Consider the following 27,111-nt stretch of genomic DNA (forward strand, 5'->3'; position numbering starts at 1 on the left):
TAATGTGCAGTTAAAGTATCTTTGGTGAACTGTTTGGGGTTTTTTTTTCCTGGTTTCAGATTAAAATACAATTTTTAAATTGATGAACAGAAAACTGCATACATCTGTGCTATCTGTATTTATGTTACATGGATGTTACATATTTAGTTTTGAACATGTCATTATTTAGTATCTTCACAAGTGATTGGGAAAACAAGGTGAATAACAGAATAAAAAGCCAGCAGCTGGTAACTGCTCATTCAGAGTAAGCATGGAAGTGAACTCACGAACCAAGAAAAGCAGAAGGGCAATCTGAGACAGCGTATACAGCAATGAAATGGCACTTGACAGTCCCATTCATGTAAGAAAGATTTGGGGAGAAAAAGGAAATTATTTTTATGTACATATTCATTTAACTTGAGCTGTGTGTTGCCACTTAGGAACAAGAACTTGAGGTAATAATACTTGTGTGAAAACGTTAGCATGGAGAGTAAAAGCCTAATTTTGCCTTTATGTAAATCCATGGTGTTCCTGTGGAACGGGGTTGAGGTTGGACGAGGTCAAGAATGAGGGAAAATGAAGACTTGCTTCTTTTGATGAATCCTTAGCCTGGGGAAAAAAATACTGAGAGGGGAACATAGTACAGGTGTTCAAAATATGCATGGCATAGGGAAAAATTTAATTACATTTAAGAACAGGTGTCGGGTTCAAACCTAAGAGGATACTTCTCTACAGAGCATGCAGTTTAATTGTGGAACACTTTACCACAAGGCTCTGTGCGTCCTGAATTCTATAGCAATTCAAGAAGTGACTGAGCAGCTTTGTGACAGAAAAATCCATCGTTAGGTATTGAAACTGATTCCAACATCTGGCTTGAGAAATCTCTGTGCCAAGATGCTGGAGGATGGGAAGATGCTACCTAACACCTGTCAAAGATAAGATATTCAAGCTAGAGGTTCTTTCAGAGTAGCCATGCTGGGACACTAAAGCTATGTGGCAACTTTTGGCCACTTTCCACATAATAAAATACGTTTACCTAAGTTCTCCCAAACTAACTGGACACTTGTAAACTTTCTCAGATGTACCATATAGGAGTTCCATAGGTTGTCCTAAAGAGCAGAAGGATAACTCTAGAGACCATAGAAAAGTTGAAAAGTAAGTTACTTCTAACATTGTACAAACTCCATGTGATAAAGGACGTCTTTCTTCTGCAAAGCACTGTGTTTTTCATGCCAACATCATGGTTGAAATGGTTCATGTTGCATTTAGGGTCTAAAATCATACCAAGAAATGTCAAGTGGACACGCAGAATTAGGCAGCATTTTTCCCTTAACAGTATTTACTAACTTACAATATTAATAATGAAGGCTTTCTGCTAATTTACTTATTTAAATAGAAAGATGTAAAATGTTGATTTGTTAGATATTGATACCTGCATTTTCCACATAAATCTTGGATTGCTTTTAAAAACAATATTCTGAAATGTTCCATCCTTTGGGGGTTTTGTAAATATTTTTTTTCTGCTGTTCCTTCCTCATAAATTTTATTTGACCACTTGGCAACATCACCCACTAGGGAATGTTAACTTCCTCATTTGGTCTCCAGTTAAATGAGGAGAGCTGGTGTCTTCATTCAGTCTGGTTCAGCAGGTTGCTTGATTTCCTGACAAATAAATTAGCAAACCGAAGTGTTAAGAAAGAGATCAATACAAATATTTTACATAAAATCTGATTTGTATTACAGGTAAATTACATCTTTGTTTTCCAGTTAAGCCAAGAAATCCTTTAATTAGGTAAACAACTATTCCTCAAAACTGTGTTGTTAAATGCGTTAATGATAGGTAGACCTTTTTGTGTGAATAAACTCTTTCTCAAAGTACAAGGTAGTTTTTTTCAGGTGTTAGTATTGCTTACAGAGACAAGGACCGCTTTTTGTTCATCTGCTTCCGTCTTCACTGCTTCCTTCTCCTGGTCTCAGACAAACATCAGATTTGGCCTCCAATGTTTCTGGTAATCCAGTTGCTCATTGTTTATATTTTATTTAGTTCCATATTCTTGCAAGGTAGATATCAAAGACATTTTATCCTTCACAAAACATCAATATCAGTCCTATGTGGGTTTACATGCTAGGAGGGACATGTATTTGGAAATAAATATTTAATTTTAAACATGTTAGATTTACAATATGGACAAGACATATTGCTTAAAAGCATTAGCAAAAACTAATGTTATTCCTTCAGCAGGGAAGCAGAGAGGTAGTGGGGAGGACGAAGTGGAGGAGGAATGAGTTGTCTTCTATTTAATACTTCTAAATAAAATAGTTGTGTTAACATGCTTTGATCCCTTAAAGAACTGATTGTCAAATCAAGGGAAATTAAGGAAATTCTGTTATCTTTTTGAGTAATTTAAAATAATGTAGAAATTTTTTTCCGTTTTGTTCTGTTATGTAATAACTGAATAATGCATTATTAGGTTTTCCATCATATTGCTTAGTCTAAGGCATTAACAGAAAATTATGCAAAGTCAGAGTCATGTTACAGGTGCTTTTACTGTAGTAAATTTTAGACCCTGCAAAGGAATTTTTTAGTGAGGAATTTAAGTTACTTCAGTATTAAAATGTAATGGATATCTCTTTTCTTTTAGATGTGTTTGAATTTATATTTGTACGATTTAAGCTGCCTTATGTATTTTATCATCTTAGCTTTTTTCAGATTAATCAACTCCTTGCTATTCTTTTTTCTAGTGTCACTTCCAAAAATTCTGCTATAAAAGTAGACTTTGTGGAGTTAAATCTTCACTGAAAGTTTTCCTCACCAGTGCAGTAGTTCTGATTTATTTTTTTTTCCATTTCCCCCTTATTCTGCTTCATTGGTTTTAGGATTAAAAATAAATCCTGATCCAGAGAACTCTTCATATTTCTAAAGAGTTCTTTGCAAGTATGAAGATGAGCACATGTGCAAGTATGCATACCTGTACTAAAGCTACAGGCTTAATACCACGCTTAATTCTGAAACTGATGCCCTGAAGTTCGTTAAACTTGTGTTAAACCAGTGCGTTAACAACCTTGAGAGGTCTTTAGCTCATCAAGCATGCGTCGTCTTGCAATCTACCTTTGGCACTGCCTAGTTCTTTTGGATAATGTTATTTACTGAAACCAGGTGTGAGCTATGAGCACATCCTTATTCTCCTGTCGGGGGGGGGGTTGGACTTGCAGTATCTTGGCTGCCTTTCGTTTCTTTCTTTCTGCCCATGGCTGTGAGGAGGGTCCTGTTCTAACTTAGCTTTATTGTTCATTAGACATAAATAAGTTTAAGCAAGGCATAAGGAGCTGGGCAGGACTGGGCAGTTCTGTGTCACACAGTTGTGAGAGGAGGCAGGGGGTGGCTTACTGGCCTTGTTAGAAGCAATCATTTCTGGCCCCTTTCCACATGTTTTACTGCCTGCATGTGCTAATAACTATTTGTCAGGATATAATTAGTATAATAGAATAGAATTGAGTATTTCAGTTGCAGGGGACCAACAAAAATCATCTAGTCCAACTGCCTGACCAATTCAGGGCTCACCAAGTTATGGCAAGTTTTTGTTGCTCACCTAGAGTTAAAAAAACGCACCTCTAACTGATTTCTGTTGATGCCTTCTCTTCCTTATATTACTGGGAAAGGGTTTTACCAGAATGCTGTGTTCTAAAGTCTAGCAGCACTGCAGATGCAATTTTAGCTGTATATTTTCACTGGGAAAGGTGTTTTGGAGAGCTCCATCCTGACTTGATCTTTTACAAGCATGATTGAGAGGTGCGAGAGAGAATATATAAAACATTCCTACTGGAAAAGTTGCTGTTTGTATCACTGGATCATTGTAGTTATTCATTAAGTTTTAATGTTCTCCAGTATGCTGAGATGTCAGTTCATGTTCTCAAAACAGTGTTCGGAAGCCCCGTTCACTTGCCACATCAATGCCTTATTCCTGAGAAGGGCACAGAAGTTTTCCTCTGCTTCTCCAAGCAGGAGCTGGTGCTGACAGATACTTCACAGTAGAGAGATGTCACTGTATTCCTGTTTGCTCTAAAATGGACTGTATAGTGCACTATGGAAATAATCTGCTTCTGGCCAAATAACACAAAGGCATTTCACAGTCTATAGCACCATCCTTTTTCTTCATCCTTAGCACAACAGCACAGGAATTTAAATAAGCTCACACAGAAGGAAGATTATTTTTATTTAATCTAAAAATTGTAACCGAGGGGGGAAAATCAGAGTATTTTAGTGAATGTAAGGAAATAGAAGCATAAACACTTTGGTTTTGAGATTAGGGAGTATAAAATTTACAGAATGAAAGGACTTGCAGTCTAGTGTTGATTTAGAAGAGAATGCCTTAAAAAAGAATGAGTTTTCCTAGTATAGTTGCTGCATTTTGTTTGCCAAGTTTCTGATGTCTCCTTCTTTCAGCCGCTCTACCTTATATTCACAAGATTGTGTATATTTTTCAGTATCATTACAAAAATAAGTTTTGATTGAAGTCTTTTTAAAAATACTTAGTAGAAATAACCTTTCCAGAGGAAAAACGCTCTTTTATAGCTGGTCAGAAAGTGGAGTTCATCATAACTCACTGTTGAAATTATTTTTTTTTAAAGCATTTTATAATGTATTCATTACTGAAAATCCACAAATATACTTGAGCGGGAAAGATGCACTTTTGTTTGTTCTTCCTGCTAAAGCATAGCTTACTTTCATGGTGGAGTGTTCGTGTAGGTGAAAATACAAAAATAAAAGCAAAAAAAAAAAAAAGATCATGAGTCAGTCCTAAAAGCAATATGAAATTATGAATGACAATTCAATGTCCTGCCTGGCTTGTCTAATAACTTTGTTAATATGGTAGTCTAGTTCTGGGGGCAAACTGGTAGAGATTTCGTATCAGGCTAAACACCTTGTTTTGGATAAAGCAATGTGCACAACAGTAAGCAGTACAGGGAGGAGACAGGCTGAGCTTACCTAAAGATTTTACTTAGAGTATCGACAATCATCCATTTTTTTTTTGTCTAGATCTCCTGTTTTCTTCTCTTTCTTAAGCGTAAATTTGTTCTTGCTCATTTTAGGTCCTTGTATCAGCAAAAATCAAAAGAGCTTAAGGAGAATTGACTATGAATAGATGAAACATTCTGTATTGAATATCTGTCTCACTTGTAGAATAATTATTCCACCCATCGCTTTCTTCTGACGAATGGAACACAACTGCTGCCAGTTAAGTCTACTAATTGCATCTTTCGTATCAACTTCCAGCTCTTTCTGTTAAACTGTAATATGCTCTATCAAGTATATTATTCTGTAGATATGTTTCTTAGTGTTCACACTCAACAGATATTTTTGTCATGCATGCATTCCTCTGCAAGAGTGAGGGAGTGTGAAAGAATGCACTGAGCAGTGTCGGATGAAGCTCATTGCTATTCTGACAGCATGACTGGGCTCCTTTAGGAGGGCATTCAATCCTTGGCTTTCATTCCCTCACACTGATGTGATAACAGAATAAAAGAGCTTTACAGCTGATTGAAGTCAAGTAGTTGGGCTATTGTAAATGCTCACAAGAAGATTACTGATGAATACCATTACTGCTGGAGGTTGGACTAGCAATTGTGCATGTCCGTGCTTTCTTATAGAGAACAAATAATGAAAGAGAGCATGTGTTGTTAATTATGGAGTTAGCTGTGCTTTCCTTTTCTGTAGGGAAGATGGTGGTGTCCATTTGACTTCAGCGTGCTAAGAGTTGTATGATGCGTGTTAACCAAGTTCTGAGAAATCTTCATTTTTAAGTGGTAATTTGAGCTGTGGCTGTATTATTTCTCTAGTTCTGAATACCAGAATAAAGAAAATTGAGTATGATTCTCTGTTTTAGTCTGGAGTCAAAAGGTGCTTGGCCACTTCAGGAAATAATGGAAATTCACAGTTTTCCATCGTTTGCACTGCAACATTCTCGTTTTTCTTGTGACAGGAGACAGATTGAAGGCAATGAATTTATTACGGAATATTGAACATTCTTTGCATATAAATGAAGCAGATGGCTGAGATAGTCTCAGACTTCTGTGGTTTAGTTTGGCTGAACGTTTTTGAAACTAAAATACTTTGTGTCTGATTGTCTTTTCATGCATAGAGGGGATATATGGGAAAACATTACGTCAAATTCGCAGTCTCACTTTTTTCTGTTATGCTTGTAAGCGATGATGGAAATAGAAGATACAAAAACTCTGCAGGAAGTCTTTCCTGTGCTAGATGATTGTTCTTAAATACCTGTACTACCTCTGGCAGGACACTGGGTACTCCCTAAACGCTCAGGTCCACCTGAGCTTGGAGGTGGGTTAACACAGCTTCTCCTCTTTAGCTTGAAAACATTCCAAAAAGGCTTTTTGAATTGTTTTAATGCTGTTTTTTGCTAAGTAGAAGTTATAATAATTAGTTTCTTTACTCGTCACAGAATCCTTTCTGTTTATGAGAGAGCAGAAATAAAGAGTTTGTATGCAATGCTACAGCTATGCAGTGCATCTTTGTAAGGCAGGTTTGCTTCCAGGCTTCATTTATAACTTTTGAGTGTCTGCATTGGGAAATAGTGCAGTGCGTAGGAGTGGATCTGTGGAAAATCTACAATGCAAGCCATGGTTCGGTACATGAATCACAGAATTGTTTACGTTGGAAAAGACCTTTAAGACCATGGAGTCCAAACTGTTAACCTAACACCACCAAGTCCACCACTAAACCATGTCCCTAAGTGCCACATATCCACGTCTTTTTTTATAACTCCAGGGGTGGTGACTCAACCACTTCCCTGGGCAGCCTGTTCAGTTCTTTACCACCCTTTTGGTAAAGAAAATTTTCCTGATGTCCAGTCTAAACCTCCCCAGGTGCAACTTGAGGCCATTTCCTCTTGTCCTGTTGCTTGTTATCTGGGAGAAGAGACCAACACCCACCTTCCTACAGCCCCTGTCAGGGAGTTGTAGAGTGTGATCATTTACATACTTCTATCCCCTGAGCCTCCTTTCCTCCAGGTTAAGTAACCCCGGTTCCCTCAGCCAGTCATCATAAGACTTGTTCTTTAGACCCGTTACCAGCTTCATTGTCCTTCGCTGGACATACTCCAGCACATCAGTGTTGTTCTTATATTGAATGTGTGTGAGAATGGATTTCAAAAGAATGCTTGCAATCCAAACCAAAGCACTGCAGTAACTGTGCCCGGAATGACTTTCTGAATCCTAGGAAGCTCCTCGGAGCCCTTTCTGGCCACTCTACATGTTTGCTTCCTGATCCTCTCAGTGTTTGCTTCCTGATCCTCTCATCAGTCTTTCTGGCACTGATTGGTGCAGGTCCCCAGTTCTTTGATCTAGTTTTTCTTGTGGTCTTCACTGTGGTCACTGGAACTTTCCTTCCTGGGGGTCCTCTGTTGTTCTGAAAGGAAACTCTTTAGGGATCTCAATTTTCCTCTGGAGGCATCATCCTGACCTTGTGGTGTCTGTTTTTTAAAAGGAGTATAACCCACACAAACTGAAAACGTATTAAACTGACAATCTTTCACCATAGTCTTAAATTGGATCATCATGAATATCCATATGATTACTGTACACTGTATAGCGTAACTTTTAATATATTTTTCCATTGTTTTTGATAGGTGACAACAATTAGGTGCTGCTGTGATTCTTTTGTCCTTTATCTGTCTTTGAGAACAATAGCAATAATTCCGTAGATTGTGTTGATACCTCTGAACGAAAAAGGTATTATGAAAAGTAATAAATGGAAATGATGCCTCCATCTTATATTTGCTCTGAATTTGTTTCTAATGGAACTTTTATGAAACACAATAAATAGTATTGAAAATGAAAGTTTTATGTAGTGGCTTTGGAAATAGTAATAATACTTTGAATAACCTAAATAGATATAAAAAGCTATACAACAGCTTTTTTGCATTCTAGGTGGAAATAAATAGTTTATTTTGGAGGGGAAACATGGTCTAGTAGATAGAGCAATAGAGATAACAGTTGAAATGGCTGTGCTTTCTTGCTTTTTTTTTGTTTAAATACTGTCAATTCTTTTTTCTTCTCTTTTGCAAAAAGTTATGGTTGATAATTTCCAGGTAACATCAACAACCTACCATTTTTTTTCTTCCCATAAATGGAGAACAGATTTTTTGAAAGATTTGTAATAATTATTAAATACAAATCATCTCAACAAAAACTATATCTTCTAATTATCTTTTGATAAATTCTCATGTAGCTGAAAAACATTATTATACATTGTGCTGAAATACCTTTCCACGAAATTAACAGTAGCATTTTCATGATTGAGGCTTTAAGTTCTAATAGTCTTCCTGTTTGTTAATAAACAGGTTTTTCTTCTTTCTAACTAGATTCTTTCTTTCTTTGTGGTAATTTATCAAACCTGTGGGAAAACAAATCAATCTGTCCTTTCTGAAAGGCATAAACAACTTTCATTAATGATACTTTTTTAAGGTTTATATTGCAGATAGAAGAAGTTGTCTCTTAGCTGTGTTTTCACTTCATTTTAATATTTCAGGAAAAGTTGCTTTTATGGGGGTGATGTGCTGTTGTTTTATTTTGAGATAATCCAATACTTGCTTTTTAATAAGACATTTTCATAATTAAAAACCTTAATTTTGTTGAGATTTTAAAATACATTTTGTATTTTTGAAGTTAAATACTTCAGTGCAGACTAGATATTTGTATGACTGCAGTATTTTTTTTTAAGTGTGTTTATTGATATGATCTTGGAATACCTGCTATGTAAATTAGGGATGTGGTAAAGAGGTGTTTGGTTTTCTGAGTTTCTGACTTGTAGATTCCCTTCCCCTGTGGTATTGAGTCCCATTTTATTACACACACGTTCTTCATATCTTTTATTTTAACTGGGTTATGACTTGTTTTGTTTTGGTGGGTTTGGGGGTTTTATTGTTTGTTTGGGTTAGGTTTTGTTGGCTTGAGGTTGGTTTTTGTTTTCTGTTTCTGTTTTTTTTTTTTTTTTTCTAATTCTCTTTGTCTCTGGTCCTGTACCCTTTATGGAAACAGAACTGTGCAGCTGGGATTCCTGTAGGCTCTCGGTGCACAGTGCATGACAACCTTTGCTTCCTGCCTGTTACTATAGTAGCAGCACCTTGTCATTTTTCAGAAATGAGTATTAATTAGTTTTATAGTTTTAAGACCCCAGGGATGCAGAGGCTTTTCACAGCCATCCTTGCTGTCTGAAAGTTATGTGGCGAATGCAGATTCTTAAAAGGCATCCAGGATCCATCTTCAGTAGCTCATCACTGGTCCTGAGAATTTTAAAACTTATTGAATCACTTAATTGTTTGACACCACTATTTCTATTCCTGTACCTGGATAAGCAGTTTCTGCCGTGGCTCTGGGAGTCTCTTCAGTGTGTATATCTTCAGTAGAACTTCACATGAGCTGATTTCTTTGTTTTACAGCTCATTTTGCAATGCACATTGGTTGGTTAGAGCATGTTTCTTCCAACTAATAGCACGGTACTGCCTCCGTTTTGGATGGAATGAGCTACAGGCATTGTCAGTACATGTTGAGCTTCAGCTTTCCACACAGCCATTCCATTTTATACTGGTAATTTTTTAAAACTACACTAAAAAATAATGGGTACAGGAAAGAGTTTTCAAAAATGGTGTTAGATGATCAGTATTGGCCATCATAAAATCTCTACATACATTTTTTTTTAAGGTTGTAGAAAAACTAATTGCAATAAATCTTTTATTTTTTATTTGCTTTTTCTACATCCTTTGCCATTTTGATATTGGAGTGTTCAGGAACTGAGGAATACTAATGTATATAAAGTGACTGGTGGTGACGGGTAAGCTGTGTCAAAAACATTGCAGCTGTGTGCCAAATGAACCTGTATTTGCAACTTAAATAATATCTGAGATATTAAAAACATTGGCATTGACTTGAATGTATATTTGAAAAACACAGCTTGACATCCTTCTTTCCAACATTTCAGGGTATATTGTATTCAGATTTTAAAGCCTAAAAGTTCAGAATCTTCAATCTTCAATGCTATAAGGAAAACAATGGGGAAAATCTATTCAATTCACTTGAAAAGTATTATAAAGTTGAAGGAAAGATGCAATAAAAATTTATATTTTGATGATACATCTATTAATAGATAAATCTATTATTTTAGTTCACAACATGGGTAGATGATATTTTGTTTGATTTCTGTTGTAATTTTCTAGTGGCTGAATTGTTATTTTGCCAAATATTTGTTCCTTTCACATTCATTTTGTTGATAAAATTAATCCTGAAGCCTGGCAGCATGATTTTTTTGATTGTCTTATTGTTGCTTGTTACAAGTTAATAAAAGAGATTTGAAGAAAGTTATATAGAAGTATATTTTTTTCTTTTATAATAGCAAAAAACAAATCCAGTAAAAGTAATTTATAACCTCAGTCGGCACTCTTTTGAAGGCTTGAATAAAGTAATTTGTAAAACGCTTCTGAAAATGTGGAATGATGTTTAGGAATCGAATGCAGTATGCAGCCCCTGGGTTGTTTTAGTAGGACCAGTGCTGGGGTTTTAAATTATTTGGTCAATAGTCCTTGATTAAGGAATTTGCAGAAGTACTATACTAGATGTTAACTGTGAACTTCAGCTGAAGATTCTGTATTCAGCCAAAAAAAATTCACCGAGCAAGCTTTTATTTGTATCAAAGCTGTCCTCTGGCTTTTAGCTGCCTAAGGCTGTGGAGGTGCTGATTTAGGGCACTCTTGCTTGCTTTGTCATCTGTTGGAGGCTTCTCAAGAGACTGGTACTGAAGACTTGGCCCTTTAAATGTCAACATGGATTAGTGGAGAGATGCTCAGAAAAGCTGGTGGAAGGAAAAAAGCAAGCCATGTGTATTAACAGCAATAAGAGATTTTAATAACTTAAACTTCACACTGATGATGTCATATCAGATGGGAAAAACATGAAGCTGTACTGGTCATCTCAGGCTGTCGGTATGGAAGAAGCTGTTGTAAGGGCTTTTCAAGCTACTCAGCTGTACTGTATCTGTGATGGAGTAACGTTGTCCAGAAAAAAACCCCCATGTTACTCGTAATATTAGAATTAATAAAGTTGTACGCACTTAGGAAAGTATTGATGGTTAGTGTATGATACATCTGAGCTGGAGAAAAGTACAAACGGTATTACTGTCTTGTAATTGCTCAGGGTCCTTCAGGGTCAAGACAGATCTTTCGGTTCTCAGAGTAAAGAGTAGTAGCATCAGAGCTGACCTCCAGAGAACCCTGGTAAAGCAGATTGTGACAACTCTACAGGTGTTGCCATTCCCAGATAAGTCTTTTGTTTCATGCAGCTGCCCTCAAATCAGTGATCTGGTGTGAAGACTGTTTATTAGTGTGGACTTTAACTTGATTGTTCTGCTGTCCACCAGGTTTTGATTTTTAAACATTTTTATAAGATTCAAAATAAAGATCTTCCCTTGATTCAATGTTCTGAGAGATACTTAAGTGCTGAGCAAGCTGTGGCATCCATTTAGATGTTAGCATCTTCAGAACAATAGTGTTCTTCACAGGAAGATTTTTTTGCTAAAGCTAATGAGGTCAATTATATGTAGGGGATGTAGTTTCTCATTCCGATCAGAGTTCAGCAAAGCTGCACCTGATCATCACTGTTACTCTGTTTCTGTACTAACCAGCTGTTGGATGGGAATAGAAGTAGGCTGAAGAGTATATTTTGGATTAGTTTGGTGAGTCTTTTGGATTAACTGTTTAGGTAAGAAGCAGCTTATTTTATTCACCCGGACAAGATGAAGCTCGTATTGATAGCTGTCAGGCATCTAATGAATTTAATTAAAATACATGCATTATTAACATTTCCAGCTGTGATATTGAATGACTAGCAATTTTAAGATACTTGGAATGAGTAATGGTGTTGGCTTTTCAGTTGCTTTTGACATCAGCCCTTTTATAAACCTGCAGTTTTGCAGAATCATGACTATAGAGCCTGTGTGCTGGACATAGCTGAAAAGCAGCTGAATAATCTTTTCAGATTATGTGCTTTTTCTTCTGTTTAATCAGTGAAGATGCTGCTGCATACAGCAGCTGCCTACTTTAGCTTCTGTGACATTATTAGTGTGTTAGTTTTAATGGAAGCTAAATGAAAGCATGCAGGCCAAGGAATGTTGTTAAGCAGTCATATGGTCACAAAAAGCTCGGTGCATTCAGATCATCATCGTGAGACAAGACTGTACGTAAAGCCAAGTTGCCATCCCTAGATAGAGACTGATTCAGATAGTGTTGGTCTGCAAGGAAGCAGTATTTTCATGAATAAGAGGTAATATTTTTGCTGGCTAGTAAGTGGAGGAAAATACTTGTTCCAACGATTTTCTAATCTCTGGAAGAATACCGGTGATCAGAATATAAGGATTTTGTTGCTAGTTTGAAGAATGTAACGTGGTTTAGTGATGAGAGAAGGGGATGAAAAAAGCTAGTGGTCTGTCTTGAGTATCTTTATAACGGTTGTGCTAGAAACTTGAGTGGTGGTCTTGACTGTCACGACTAAGCTTGGAAAGATTAGCTTGGAAAACAGGAAAGGAAGGCAATAGCTCATGCTTAGTACTAAATACCTTTTTGGTATTTCTGTTCTCACTGTCCTATCCACTTACCTTCTTAGTCAACAAGACAATCTATTAAAAAAAAGTGACTGAATGGGATACGCATATTTGTTCGTTCTCAGTTTCTATGGTGTCTTCCTTGAAAGAAGGAAGAAGTCAGGGAATAGTTTGCTTGACTATCTAGTTGTTATTACTAAAAATAAAAGCAAAACATTGTGTACTTTAAGAAATACCTGCATAAATGTTGGGTTTATGCTCAGAATCTAATAAGACATTTTCACAAAATGTTTACGTACTACATTGATGTAATCATCTGTCAATTTACAGATGTAGGAGTTTGAGGATTGTGGGGTTTCTGTTCACTGGACAAGAATTCAGTAATATCTTTGTTGGATTACTTAATACTCTTTACTCAGATGACCAATAATATTTTGTTTAAGCATTCATTGCAATCAAAATACCAACTTTTGTCCAGAAAAGCACACATGTAAGCCTCCATATCTGGAAGTGACATACGTGTCCTAAAACATACTAACAGGACGTCTTTGAATTACATGTTGGCAGTGTGTCAGTAAGCGTGTTCTTGTTGCTTATTGCAGCTTCGCAGCAAGTAACTTGTTTTTTAATACTGTTTAGATATTTTTGTCTTTCAGTATGCGTGATAGGTATTGGTACATTTATTCAACTTTTTTTTTTTCAATTGTGAAGTGTTAAGCTAAAACTTTTTACTTTTTATAGGTCTGCTTTGAGTAATTAATTTTATTAAAGCTAATAATACGATAAAGCTAAATCAAATTAGTCAATTATACAACTTTTATGCAACTATTTCAGTATCTTTGAAATCCGGGGGCTAAAGGCTCTAGTGGTTGCCTTGAGCGTGGGTTATGTATTTCAGCAAAATGTGATAGCTGATGAATATCTGCAGAAAAGGATATCATTGTGCTCTTCTTAATGAACTATTTCATACAAAAAAAAATAATCAGTCCCATTGTTTAGAATAAAGGGATGCATGTAAATGAGGCTAGTGCTGAAATTGTATTTAAACAATGCTGACAGTTCTTCTATTGTGTCCATTAATTAATTTCCCGGCATCAAGGTTCTCGGGGAATGAACTGTAAAAATAATTACAATGATACATGAGGTAAATAGTTTAGAAATTCAAAAGGTGAAATAGGGAATTAGTTTAGTAAATATTATTCATACTGCTTATTTGTGCTCATTTGCCTTTTAAAAGCAGGTTATTGAGGAAGTGTGATCTGGTTTTGATTCACATGATCTGCTGAAGTTCTGCTCACAGTTGGAAAAGTTGCCATATTCCTTTTTAATCAATGGTGCACGTCCTTATTTCGAATCAGTAGTCTGCTTAAAGCAGGTTAATGTTTAAGTAAAAATGTTTTGCCTTACAGCAATATTCTTCAGAACTAGATTAGTTGCAGCCTATTTTTACTAATGATCTGAATTCAGTTTGTGCTTGGTAAGGTAAACCATATCTTTAAGCAGAATTTGGTGAATAAAAGCAGTTTGGATTCTGGTATTACACAGCTTTGCTTTTTTCCACCACATTTTTTGCCAACTAAGTGGTGTCAAGTCACTAGCTGAGGAGGCATTAAAAAGTTTAAGTTCAAGTTAAATCAGTGATTTCAGATAGAATAAATAGGGTCTTAATTAGAAGGAAACTTCAAAACAAACTTATTTCCAGCTGGACAATCGTGTCTGAATAACTGAAGCCCAACTTTAAGCCTAGTTTAAAACAAGTCATTGCAATAAATGTTCTGTCATTGAATGTAGATGAAACAAAGATGAGATAATTTATTTTTTTTTGTATCCCAAATGTGCATGCCTTTTGAAAATATTTTGTCTGAAGGTTTTCACTCCAATCTGCCATGTAACCTATAAAAAAAGAAATAGCCTTCAGTTTTTAGAAAGTGTTTTGTGCAACTTACCTGTGCTGGGGGCAGGAACTGGTCTGTCACTTCTGGTTTTATCCTCGTCTTACTGCTCCTCAGCCTTTCCGTAACAACTCAGTCAGTACTTCCATAACTTCTGTCATGCAAGAGGGATTTTAAGTTAAAGTGGGGGACATCTGAGTAAATTAAAGATGCAAAATGAATTTTCTGGGAAATAGCTAGAGGGTTAGACTTTTCAAGCGTGCGGATGTTTTTGAAAAGACTTGATAGTGTCATCTTCTCATATCCTCTTACAGCTTGTGTGATCTGACTGCCTATGCCTAAGCCTTTTTCTGAGGAAAATACTCAGGACTAAGGGGCGCAGGGAAGTGTATGCTTCGGTTTTATATTCATACAAGAAACAAAATACATTGTATGCTTGTGTTTCATGCTGTTACAGGAAGGACATAGTGATGTTCACTGTTAATTAGAGATTCTCTAAGTCATTACACTGCTTCATGGCTTGGTAAGATGATTAGGAGCCATATTAATGGCTCTAACCAAAATACTTAGTTCTTTAATACATTAACTATGGTGAACGAAAGAAAATATAGCTCTAAGTAATCAACTACTTCCTAAAACTTCAGTAGTGTAAATTATCCCCTGTTATTTATGAGGACTTATAATGGTATGTGGCTGTTATTTGTTAGCACACTGAAACCAGCCTTTAGTAGTTCTGTTAGTTCTTGCTACTGGTTCTGCTGTTCTCATCACCAAACAAGTTAGGAGGTTTTGATCTCAAATACTTACAAGGAAGAAAAACTTGTAGAAAATTTTTGGGTTTATTTTTTTTCTACTAGAGGAGCCACAAACATATTAGATTCAGGTTTTATATCTCACCCCTCACCATTCTGTTGGTTTTTGTTAGCTACAAATTGCAGTGAATCATTAGCATTGGTAGAATTCATGCTCACATTGCCAAGTCCCTGTTCTTGCCCTGTTCTGTGTAGCCATAACTAGTATGTGAAATAGAAGTTTTTTATCTTCTGCTTTGTAGAAATCCAAAGCAGCAGATTACGCAACATTTTCTCCAGTAAGTACAAGGAGCAACTAATGGTCACTCTTCAGTGCTGAGAAGAGGCTTATTAACATGGGAAATAACAAAAACAAATCAATAAGCTTTCTGATGGTTTCACGATGCTTAATTCTGCCCTGTATAACTAAATTCTTTTCAAAGTAATGGTGGGAATAAGTGTTGCAAAATTTAGTTGTTCTCCCTGGGTAGAGTTCAGTGTCACCTTGCATTTGTATCGAAGCCATTCTCCAAGAAAACTGCCTTACTCCACTTTCTTTTGTAAATGCCCAGTTCAGCCAGAAAGGACTATAAGGGAGTTGCATAAGAAGCCCCATTCCTTTAGTGAGATCTAGCAACATTCCTGTATATGAAGGTAATAAACCACCACCCATCAGAAGAAAAATAATTATAAAAGAAAAACACATTTCAGTATTGGATGTTAAAGTATCTCATTGAGTGAATTACACTTGACATCCTAGTCACAATGAACTTTTTAAAAAACTTAATGATTAATTCGTTGAATGAACTTAATGAAAAACATTGTTATTTTTTTTTTCCACCAGTGTATTCTGGAAAAGCTAGGATAAAAAAAGTAAAATACACACTTGAAGTTAGTTATTTTTTATTCTATATAAGTTGAACGTATCAGCAAGTGAAGAAGTCAGTAATTGAAATTCTGTTTGCAAAATACAAGCTAATGTAGAAAGTTATATGAGATATGCTTTTTAAAAGTAAATGATTAATAGGAGACTGGATAAATCAAGTAAATAGTAATTATCAATAGCATTCATTTATATTTTATATTGATTAATTGTCTTGCTATAAATTTTGCAAGCCATATGAAGCATTCTAACAGGGCAAGAAGACATTGATCCAAAAAAATGCCAGGAATGGTCTGTATTCCTTGTGATATAAACCTCTGCTGCAAAATCCCAGCCACAAGTCATCTTTTGGGAACTGTTGCCAAGTTGTTGACTAGAACAGAGAGGCCAACTACTAAATTATTACGAAAACTGATCTTTGCCTAGTTTTCAGCATGAAACTGTCAAATCTAATAGAACAATGTAAGATAAATAACTTTTTTGAACATTCCTAACAAAAATAGGAAATGTAAACACAGTTCTTGTAAAGTTGTGGGATTGTTTTAAACAGCTCTTCTACAAGGGACTTACAGTGAGCACTGAGGGTTGAGATGATAAGTTTTGCATGGTGTACTGGAAGTGCCAGATACTTCTAGCTTGCTGTTATGACCTGAAAATGTTAGTTTCCATCACAAATTTTAAAGTGCTGTCAAATGTGTTTGTATCAGTTTTAATGCAAAGATCAAACCAACCCATATTTTTTTGTGTTAATTGTTGGATGTTTGCATTAGAAACAGCTACTTATAGGCCTTACCTATAAGAAAGGTTGTTTTTTGGTTTGGATTTTTTTTTAAGCATAAATTATCCAGCTTCGTTGCTATATTTATTTTCAGGTAAGATTCAGTTTAGACAAGTGCTGCTGGTCAGCTACTGGGTTTAGGATCATCCCCTTGGAAATAGTCATGGTGAAATAAAAATAATGGTAGAAGACAATCCGAAATGTGCAAACTCAATAAACGTAAATGCTTTTAGTAGGTATATTTATGTATAACTGTAAAATACTTTTTAACGTTTATCATGATGAAAATCTGATTTTTTTAGCACCACAGAATAATCAGAATTTCATTATATAACTGGCTCTAAGAGTGAAAGTCAGGAGAAGGTTATGACCCTGCGCGTGTTAGTAGGCTGCAGTGTACAAAGAACATAGTTGCAATCCTCAAAGTATTCCAGTATCTTTCAGAATAACAAGATTTAGGTGACTTCGGTACCATGTTCTCTAAACTTAATCATAATATTCTTTCACCATGAGTAAATATAACATCTTAATAAAGTGTTGTCATGATTTTTATGGTGAGAAATCACCTCTTGCAGAGCTCTAAGAGCCAGTGAACATATGCATTGGGTTGATGAAGCCTACTGAGATTGCTGAAAACAGTAAAGAAGGTTCTTCGTTAAAGGCTATTAAGGAAAAAACGTGGATGTGGAAATAAAGGAATGCCCTTGTATGGATAAAACTGTCTGAAAGATGGAAAACTGATGGTAGGAAAAAGCAGACAGGTTTCAAAATTAAAGGAAATCACATGTAATTTTTATACAATTTGTGACGAGGCTTTAGCTCTTTCTGCTGAAACGATTGCAAAAGGGATACAGGAGTAAGTGAGACAGCCAGGTTTGCTGACAACACCATGTTATTGAGAATAATGAAGGTGAGAGGCTGACAGCAAGGAGTTGCAGGACTTCATGTTGCTATAAACAACCAGGCAGTAAATATGGGCTTCAAGTCAGCTTTCTACACTCAAGCACAAGAAGAAAATATGAGCTCAGTAGCAGTCACGAAAGAAAAAGAAAACTCAAAGGCTGGGAATTACTGGGAAAGGAGAACAAAGGATCATTATGTAGCTATGAGAGTTATGTTCTTTCTGTGTCTTATATACTGTTATGCAGCTCGGACCGTATTTCAACATCAGATAATTGCAGGAAAGGATGCTTAAGAAGGCTGAACACTGAGCAAAGATGGTGGGAACCGGTAGATGAGGAATGGTGGAATAGACAAACATTCTAGTCTACAAAAGAGAAGGGAAGATTAATGTACTGAAGAAAGTGAATAGGAAGTGATTGTTCATACTGTCTTTCAGTGTGATAACAGCTTTGAATGAAACTAGCAGGTGTTGGGTTTAAAATAGACATGCTATATAGCAAGCATTTGCATTTTGAAATTCTTTGCCACAGAACTTTGTGATTACCAAAACAGCTTACAGTTGCAAAAAGCTTTGGGCAGATAAGTAAAGACAAATCCATTAACAAGTATTAAATGGATATATTCTACAGCTTGTGTAAGGACATCTCTGAGCACTGAAAGTTAAAAGAATGTTCTGAGGAGGTACTGCTATATGCTTGCAGTCTTATACTCGTAGTCATCTGCTGTTGTATGGGCCTGGGGGCAGGATAGTTACCCTGATGGACCTCTCCGTGGTGTGCATGTGCTGTGCTTCTTCTCAGACTGGAACTCTGAGTCTCAGTTTTGACAGTGAGTTGAGTCTGTCCCTAGGAAGGTGAAGGCTTCTGGCTGAGAGAAACTGCAGATTCTGAAGGATGAGCCAACACATTCCACTTTCCATGATGGTCCTGTGCTGGCTTCTTTCTCTTTTTCTGCCATAGATTGCTTGGATAATTTTGGAACAGTTACTTAAATCCCTTTACAGCTAAAGTATCTGCTCTTTGTAATGTCATAAACCCAGAGTTTCTTATAGTTGCTTTCTTCATCTGTAATCATAAAGCGTGTTGGAAGTCCTTGTGCCTCAGCCACTATTTGCTTGTGGAATGTGGTGGTTTGATACCTAACCCTGGCACAATTTCATAGCTTTAATCATTCCGAATACTTAAAAAATAATCATGATTTGTATTCTACCAGCAAATATGATATAACATGAGATATTACACTCCCTAAATGCTGATGTATCCAGGGTATGGGAGGCAGGTTAGACTAATTGTTGACTAGACAATAATCAGTCTAGTCATACAACAAAATTTGCATTCTTTCAGCAATTTCTAATTCAAGTAGTTTGGGGAGTGTGGTATAAAAAATGTCTTTCATTTCAGCTGCAGAAGAGATCCAGCATTTGCAGGGCAATGCGATATTTGTGATGTTAACAACCTAAATGATTTTTATTGATAATGACAGATGGGTCTTAGATAATGTGCTCTGAGTCGTCTGTAATATGTTCAGAATAAGTCTTCTGGAAGGTTGTACATCTGTCTTGAGATCTTTTGCTAAAATATTTAAATCAAGGTCATTGTCTAGATTTGATTTTAAATAGCTTTTAGCCGGTAGTCTGCATTTCTGTACATTTAGAGATCAAACTGTTTGTATCTTCAAAAGATACACATGGAAAAACTATAATAGGTAGCAGGTGTTAGAAAAGGCAATTATGCATTAGCTGTTTTACTCAATTTCTAAAACTGTCTAAAACTATCCATTGGAAATACTTTGTAGCCTAGACTTATCTCTGAAGCATGATGATTTTTTAAATCTATAGGGGGGTATGCATTTTTTCTTTAATGAATTGCATATTTAAACCTATTTGGTTTCATTTAAGAGCTGAAGAAAATTGTATTGGAAAAAAAAAAAAAAGATTGAACAGAAGAATCTCAAGGAAAAGTACAGGTTCTTAATACTTTGAGATACTTTTTCTGCAGCTCCTCAAAAACATTTTTAGTTTCCAGTATTGCAGTTCTGAGGTTTTTTTGCTTTGAAAAATTTTTTTAAGCCACTTATCTTGACATTCTGGCTATAGAAGAGTTTTCTTTATTATGTGATACTAGAATGAATTCTCAGGCTTAAAGTCGGAATCTTAGGTTATTATCAGAAAAAAAAAAGAATACTCTGATGATCTAATTTGACTGCCTTTGTAATATTGTTTTCTGAGTCAATGTAAGAGAAAGGAAAATAAACAATTTTGTGAACAGCTACTGCAAGTTGACTTGGATAGTTAAAATGCTGCTTTCAGACAGATTTCTGTGATACTGCCCCTTCTCCCCTGTGCTTTTGAAGAACTTACATAATGTTGGAAGAGTGAGAAGAAAGTGTATATTAATACCAAACCAGGTTCCTTTCAATTCCCTCTTTCTTGCTCATGTCACATAATTAAAGAAATGTAAACCTTTATTATATTCAGGTAGAATAAAAAATAATCCAATACATAAAAGATCATGATGAATGGTTATTATTGTAAATGAAATTTTCCTGCCTACAGTCTATTCATTTTTCCCCCTTCTTTATGTGCAAAAATAGCCTTCCTCTTTCTTAATCTACCCTCAGCAGTATTTCTGTACTTTATTTGCTCAGCAGTCTCAGTCCAGCTTTATGTGCCTCCATCCCATAGCAGTAATGTGGCTTTTTTTTTATTTCCCTGCTTTCCTGTTTGATTGCAAATGCTCAGGCTGGTGCCATGCTCTTCAGTTACCCGTTCTTTGAAGCAGATCTAAACACAGATGATAATTCACCAGGTAATGGTGAACCAAGCTGGTTCTTACTATGCCAGAAAGTTTTCACCAGTGACAGTACATACTTCAGAGTGGGCTTCTGGAAAACGCATTGATGTTTTCTTGTACAGACTGTTCACTGAGTCTTAAACACAATCAGTTTTCATTCCACATTACTACCCTGTTTCCCACCCGAATTTGAAGAAAGGTTGTCATTTTTGTGCGATAACGTTGTGTATACCAAAATAACAGAAACTTTCCGTGTATGATTACAAAGCTACTGCTTGAAAGGACATTTTTAAAATTCATGTTAAAAGTGAGAAATTGGTTGCAGTTCAGTGCTGAGAAAAAATAGACCAGAAGTACTGTTTCTATACTTAATTTAAAAAAAAAAATTAAAATACTTTTTTCTCATTTTAGAGATGAAAATGTTATAAAAGATTTTAAAAGGCTGAATATAAAAAAAATACTGCAAGTTCTGTAAACTTATTTACAGAAAGTAGTAAGAGGGTTGTTTTCTATAGAATTGGATTTCTGCATTTTTTTAGAATTGTGTTTGATTATTTAAATAGTGCCACAATAGTTTCTGGTATGATAAGTGATACCAGCACTTTGCTTACAAGTATGTCGTCTTGGTGTATGGTTTTATGCTTTTATATATGTTAACTCTCTATCCCAAGAGAAATGTAAACACTAAAGTAGATGATGTGGATTTTTCGGGAGGGTGGTAGTAGGTACATGATTCTGTAAAGCTGTTTTTAAGTGGACTTCACTTTGATTTTTCTGATTAAGACAAACTCTAGAGACAAGTCGAATTAAAATTACCATATGCTTTGTCTGTCCTGAGATTTTACCATGTTACTCAGGTAACGTTACTCGAGTAGAGTGTTTTCCTAAAGTAGGAGAAATATCACAGGATTTTATAATCAGAATCTTCCTTTTTTGGTTCCAGAATTAAGGAACTACTGTTTTCAGCCACAACTACACTTTTATATTTAAAACTTCCCTGTGAATAACTGGCATTGACTCTTGCTGATTTGGTGGACAGGATGGTCTGTGGTTTCTGTAGCTGCTAACATGGTGTAGCGCACTGTGCGCTGCTGTCAGTCCAGGGTAAAGGAGAACAAAGACTAGGAGGAGAATATTTTTACTTCAGTTGTGACAGTGGAGGTCAGTAACGGTACTTTATTGCACTGTTAAAAATGTTACATGGAAATACTGTGCTCTTCGAAGTTAAATAGCAATAAAATAGATATTTTATCATGCTATGTTTTACATAAGAAGCTATTTTAGTTCTTTATTTAGTATCTTTACTTTAGCAGAACACTGTAGTTTCTAAAGAGTGAACTGCAGTTTAAAATGACCAATAGAGAATATTAAAAAAACCCTTATACTTTTAAAGCACTACAGTTGGATCTTATAAATTATTTAGATATGAGCATTTAAGTATCCCTACATTTCTCAAATTATGTAGCTTAATTTTATAATTATTATTTTTAAATGTTATTTTAATGAGATGTTACATAGCATTAGTTCACCATAATCACATTGATAATTAAATATCATCTTTTTTTCAGTTCTCAGTGGTATAGCAAATAAAATCTAAGATTAATTTGGTAATATGAGAAAACTTAGTAGAAGTCTTTTACAAGTAGGATCACAATTTTTTCTAAACTCTTGCATATACTTATAAAAACTGTAATTTCTAGGGGGAGTTTTATAAAGTGACTGAATCTACTTACTTGAACTAGGACAGAAAGCTGCAGATTGTAGAATCGTGGAATGGTTTGGGTTGGAAGGGAAGTCAAAGATCATCTAGATCCAACCCTCCTGCCATGGGCAGACTCCTGCCACCAGACCAGGTTGCTCCAAGCCCCATCCAGCCTGGCCTGGAACACTGCCAGGGATGGGGCAGCCACAGCTGCTCTGGGCAGCCTGTGCCAGGGGCTCACCTCCCTCACAGGAAAGAATTTCTTCCTTTTATCTCCTCTAAAGGCTCTTTCAGTTTAAAGCCATTCCCCTTGTCCTATCCCTACATGCCCTTGCAAAAAGCCCCTCTCCAGCTTTCCTGTAGGCCCCCTTTAGGCACTGGGAGGCTGCTGTAAGGCCTCCCCGGAGCCTTCTCTTCTCCAGGCTGAACAACCCCAACTCTCTCAGCCTTTCTCCATAGGAATGGTGCTCCAGCCCTCTGATCATCTTTATGGCCCTCCTCTGGACTCGCTCCAACAGGTCCATTTCCTTCTTATGCTGGGACCCCAGAACTGGATGCAGTACTTGAGACAGAGTGTCACGAGAGCAGAGTAGAGGGGCAGAATCACCTCCCTCAACCTGCTGGTCACGCTCCTTTTGGTGCAGCCCCGGGTACGGCTGGCTTTCTGGGCTGTGAGCACACACTGCGGGGTCATGTTGAGTTTCTCATCAACCAACACCCCCAAGTCTTTCTCCTTAGGGCTGCTCTCAATCCATTCTCCACCCAGCCTGCATTTGTGCTTGGGATTGTCCCAACTGACACTGAGGACCTGGCACTTGGCCTTGTTGAACTTCATGAGGTTTCACAGGCCCACCTCTCAAGGTCCCTCCGGATGGCATCCCTTCCTTCCAGCTGTGTCAACTGTGCCACACCGTGTGGTGTCCTTAGCAAAATTGCTGAGGGTATACTCGGTCCCAGTGTCCATGTTGCCAACAACGATGCTGAACAGCACCAGCCCCCGTAGGAGGAAAGCCACTTGTCACTGGTCTCCTCTTGGAGATCGAGGCATAGAGTTGCTCTGGTCGCAGCGCCCCCTAGGGGCTGCCCTTGGTGTGAGTGGCGATGGCCACTGCTGCCCCCGGCCCTGCCGACGCCTCCGTGCTGCTCTCCTGCAGGTCTTGGTGCTGCCCGGGGGCTTCCCTGGCTCAGGAACCCCCTGTGCACCGTGATCCCCCGCCATACTGCACAACGTGCCTGCTCCACAGCTGATTGTCTCGGCAATCGGAATACAAATCTGAGTTGTAAATGTTTTGCGTTACAGGGAGTAGATTTTTCTGCTTTAATAAAAACCTCTAATTCAGTCACATACAGACCAGGTTTATTTTTAAAATGCGTAATGATTTCCTACAGCAGAACTTATAAAGAAAAAGCTACTAGCAGTAGTACAGTTTGCCCTTAGTAACGGAGATGAAGCATATGTTCACGCCAGAATGTTGAGCTAGGCAGTGCAGTATTTCATGCCAGATATAACCTGATAGATAACATCAGGGACTAAAAACACATCTGTAAAGAAGGAATTTAAATATAAGAAATGGATGAATACCTCCCCGTAATTCCCGTTACAGATAATAGCTGTGATAGTTCTGGCATAGATGAAATGCAAACGAGCTTCTGATACGAAGAGAGAGATGTAGCTGACATTTGTAGTTAGCAGTGAATGCCATAAAACTACACTTGGGGTATATGGTGCTCAAAAGTATTGTTTGTGTACTGAAAGGATGATCTATTTTTATTTTTTCTAGTCTGAACCAGAGGGGTTTTCTCACTTCCACTTGTACGTCTGTGCTGCCTTCCTTGTCAGGTGGAGGAAAGAGATCCTGGAAGAGAAAGATTTTCAAGTAAGTAAAAGGGATATTTTCCAAGCACAGGGTGGTATTTATTAAATTTGGCTTCCTAGCGTTACTTGGAGATAAATTTATGACAAAATAGTAGCAGCTGCAGCAAGACTGACGGTGTCTGACTGTTTGTTAGAGTTGCTCCAAAACTGTTAGACTAAGCAGTAGGAGATGTATTTTCCTTTTCTACTCTGGAAAAGAAATACTGTTTTAACTGAGACAGACTTTGGGAAGATGGTTTCTGGAGTTACTGCTGCAAGTAGAGCCTTGGTATTTCAGAAAAAGATTTTCTGACAAGGTAACTGGATTTTCTTTTTAAATCTGAAATGCATCACTGGAGTTATTTATTTATAATTTCTTATCTGTATAATATAACAGCATACAGTTAACGAAGTGACTTCATTCTTTCAGAAAAGCTAGGCAAGCAGCCTTTTAAAGTAAGGAGCCTTTTTTTCAGTAGGAAATAAAAAGACTGTAAAAGTATTTACTTCGGGTCCCTACATTTCAAAACCTTAGATTTTTGCAGCAAAGAACGTTACCAGGGAGTTGTTTGAAATGAGATTTGAATATGGCAAATAGGGAAACCATTTGCATACCCCTGTAGCAGTTCAGTTATGTTTGTGAACTGGTGACAGTTCACTTCCATAGAAATCCTTTATATTGAATTTTACCCTGTGATACACATGCGATGCCTGGAAGGCCTTGAAGTCCTGTTTACAGGCTGACGGTAAACAAGCCACGCTGCAGAGCCCCCCCCATGGCCTGCCCTGGGGAAACTGCCCGTTACCAGCATATTTTCTCTCCATCTGACTGAACTCTGTCGCCCTGTACAAATGAACCATTGTGTAAATTTGTGTATCGCTTCAATCTATTTTATCTTTCTTCATAAAATGATTTATTCAGAGCACTTTAACATTGCCTATGTTTGCAATAAATAAATGCCTAAGGGCACAACATAACAACATCAATTTATGCTACCTGCTGATGCTGTCAGATTTTCTCAATTTATGTTATTTTGTCAAAAACAACTTTAATGTTGGCAGCCATGCCTCTCAACTACAATTGTTCACTTTTAATCCTTCCTATTAAATTTTTCCTGTTGATTTCCTGCACCGAAGTTCATAATTTTCCCCTCTGTACCGACTCTATTACAACTATGCTTAAAGTAAATAATAATCCCAAGGTACGTTACTATGAAGATTTGCTTTGTTCTCCTTACATATGTTCAGGTTTGTTTGCTTATTTAATAATCAAGGTATTTCTTTATGGATTAATTGCTTTATGGGTTATGTAAGCTAGACTACAAAGTACATAAATCAGGAACACACTGGAACACATTCATCACGCTGCTTTAGCTTGCTTACAGCATAGAAATGCAATTATAATTTTGAGGATCTGTAGACTTGTGCTAGTTTTATCACTATCATATGTTATCACTTAAAGCTTTGGCCTTCTTTGTTGTGTACATGACCTTTTAAAATGACTAAACGAATGTGTTATCAATTCTCCAAATGATAGTTCTCTCCCACAGGCAAGAACGAAATCTGTTATTCTTCTGCTTTGTTAATAATAGCTGTAGACCATTGCCTAGTCTTCAAAGTAGTAGCTCAAGAAATAGACATTTAAACTAGTCTGGAAAATTGGGGAGTTCAGGATGTGCTATTGGAGTACTCTGATTGCTCTGAATTCACATTATTGAGAAGTCATAGCTATATAGTACCTTTTGTACTTAAATTTTTCATTCTGCAAACTGTATCAAGAATCATCAAAACATGCATCCAGTCATTTCTCTTTCACGTGGTAGGGCTTGTATTTGTTTTTCTGCAGATGATTGAGATAAGGGAAGTCTCTCCTAATTCTCAGTCAGAGGGCCTGGTTCTTTAGTTCCAGCTGTGAAAACTCATGCTGCTCTTTTACGTGTCTGTTTTACCTCTTTCAGTAGAATTAAAATCCTCACAGGAATTTTAAGGCAGGATAATTTCCCCAGAACACCAGGTGTGGTGATATGCCAGATGAGGCACTGAGCAGGTTTTGAATCACAGACCAGTTTTAAAAGACTTGGTTATGCAATACTTTTTGCTTATTATTTGATCAAGTATATTATCAGTAATGTTACAGTCAAGACAATGATAGAAAATACTCTTTGCTCTGGAGATGCTTGTTTCCATCCTCTTAAGTATGTCTTGCTGCAACCTAAGCAATCAGTAAAAGTATGATGTTTATTTTTCCTCACATCAATAGATGAGTTAATTGACTTATACGCCAAATGTTCAGCCCTCTATGATAATAGTTCCTTCCTTCTTACAGAGAGCACACGTGTGTGTGCTTCTTGTTTTAGGGTGGCTTTTTGTGTATTGTTGTCTAGCAGAGAAAGACATTCTGCAATGAAAGGAGTTAGGCTGGCTGGACTAATACTATGGAGTGATACAACCTGAAAACTATCTGGTCGTTGGTTTACATCTGTAGAACTAAATGTTATGGTATCAGTGGAAACAAGTTTTGATAAAGGAAGTAGAGGAAGAAATAGATGTTCCAACTCAGACCTCCAAATGTTCAAATAATCATATGTGTGTATTATAGGTATACATGTATATAAATAGCTTATATATAAACTTGTAACACAAGCATATAAAACTGATGTTAATCCTGTATTTTTCATGTTTGTAGGACAACGTAGGAAAGTTTTTTCACTGTAAGATGATAATCAAGTCATGACAGAAGTTGTCTTCATTTTAATCTGTTTGAACAAGTTATTGTTCTCATTGCTGTCTGTTTGGTCTAGTGTAAGATATCAGTGTAGACTTCCTCTGAAACATGAGATTTGCAGGTTAATGTAAGTTTTAGCAACAGACAAGTGAGGAGAAAGGTGATGCTTTATATGTAAATCTAGAACAATTTACAACATTGTCT

The 27,111-nt window shown here is 36.6% G+C and overlaps 1 protein-coding gene across 3 annotated transcripts in view; it reads left to right on the top strand.

Moving 5' to 3' along the window:
* Positions 1 to 27,111, top strand: part of TBC1D22A (TBC1 domain family member 22A) — a 180,182-nt gene that overhangs the window by 122,592 nt on the left and 30,479 nt on the right. For 2 of the 3 annotated variants that reach the window (XM_037387552.1, XM_037387553.1), the window contains one exon: positions 24,109 to 24,204. In XM_037387552.1, coding sequence (XP_037243449.1) covers positions 24,109 to 24,204 — 96 coding nt within the window. Of the gene's footprint in view, positions 1 to 5,070; positions 6,690 to 24,108; positions 24,205 to 27,111 lie in introns of those variants that run through there. The other variant, XM_037387555.1, reaches the window with a different exon arrangement.

Source organism: Falco rusticolus, chromosome 5, assembly GCF_015220075.1.
Source record: "Falco rusticolus isolate bFalRus1 chromosome 5, bFalRus1.pri, whole genome shotgun sequence".
Classification (NCBI taxonomy): Eukaryota; Metazoa; Chordata; class Aves; order Falconiformes; family Falconidae; genus Falco; species Falco rusticolus.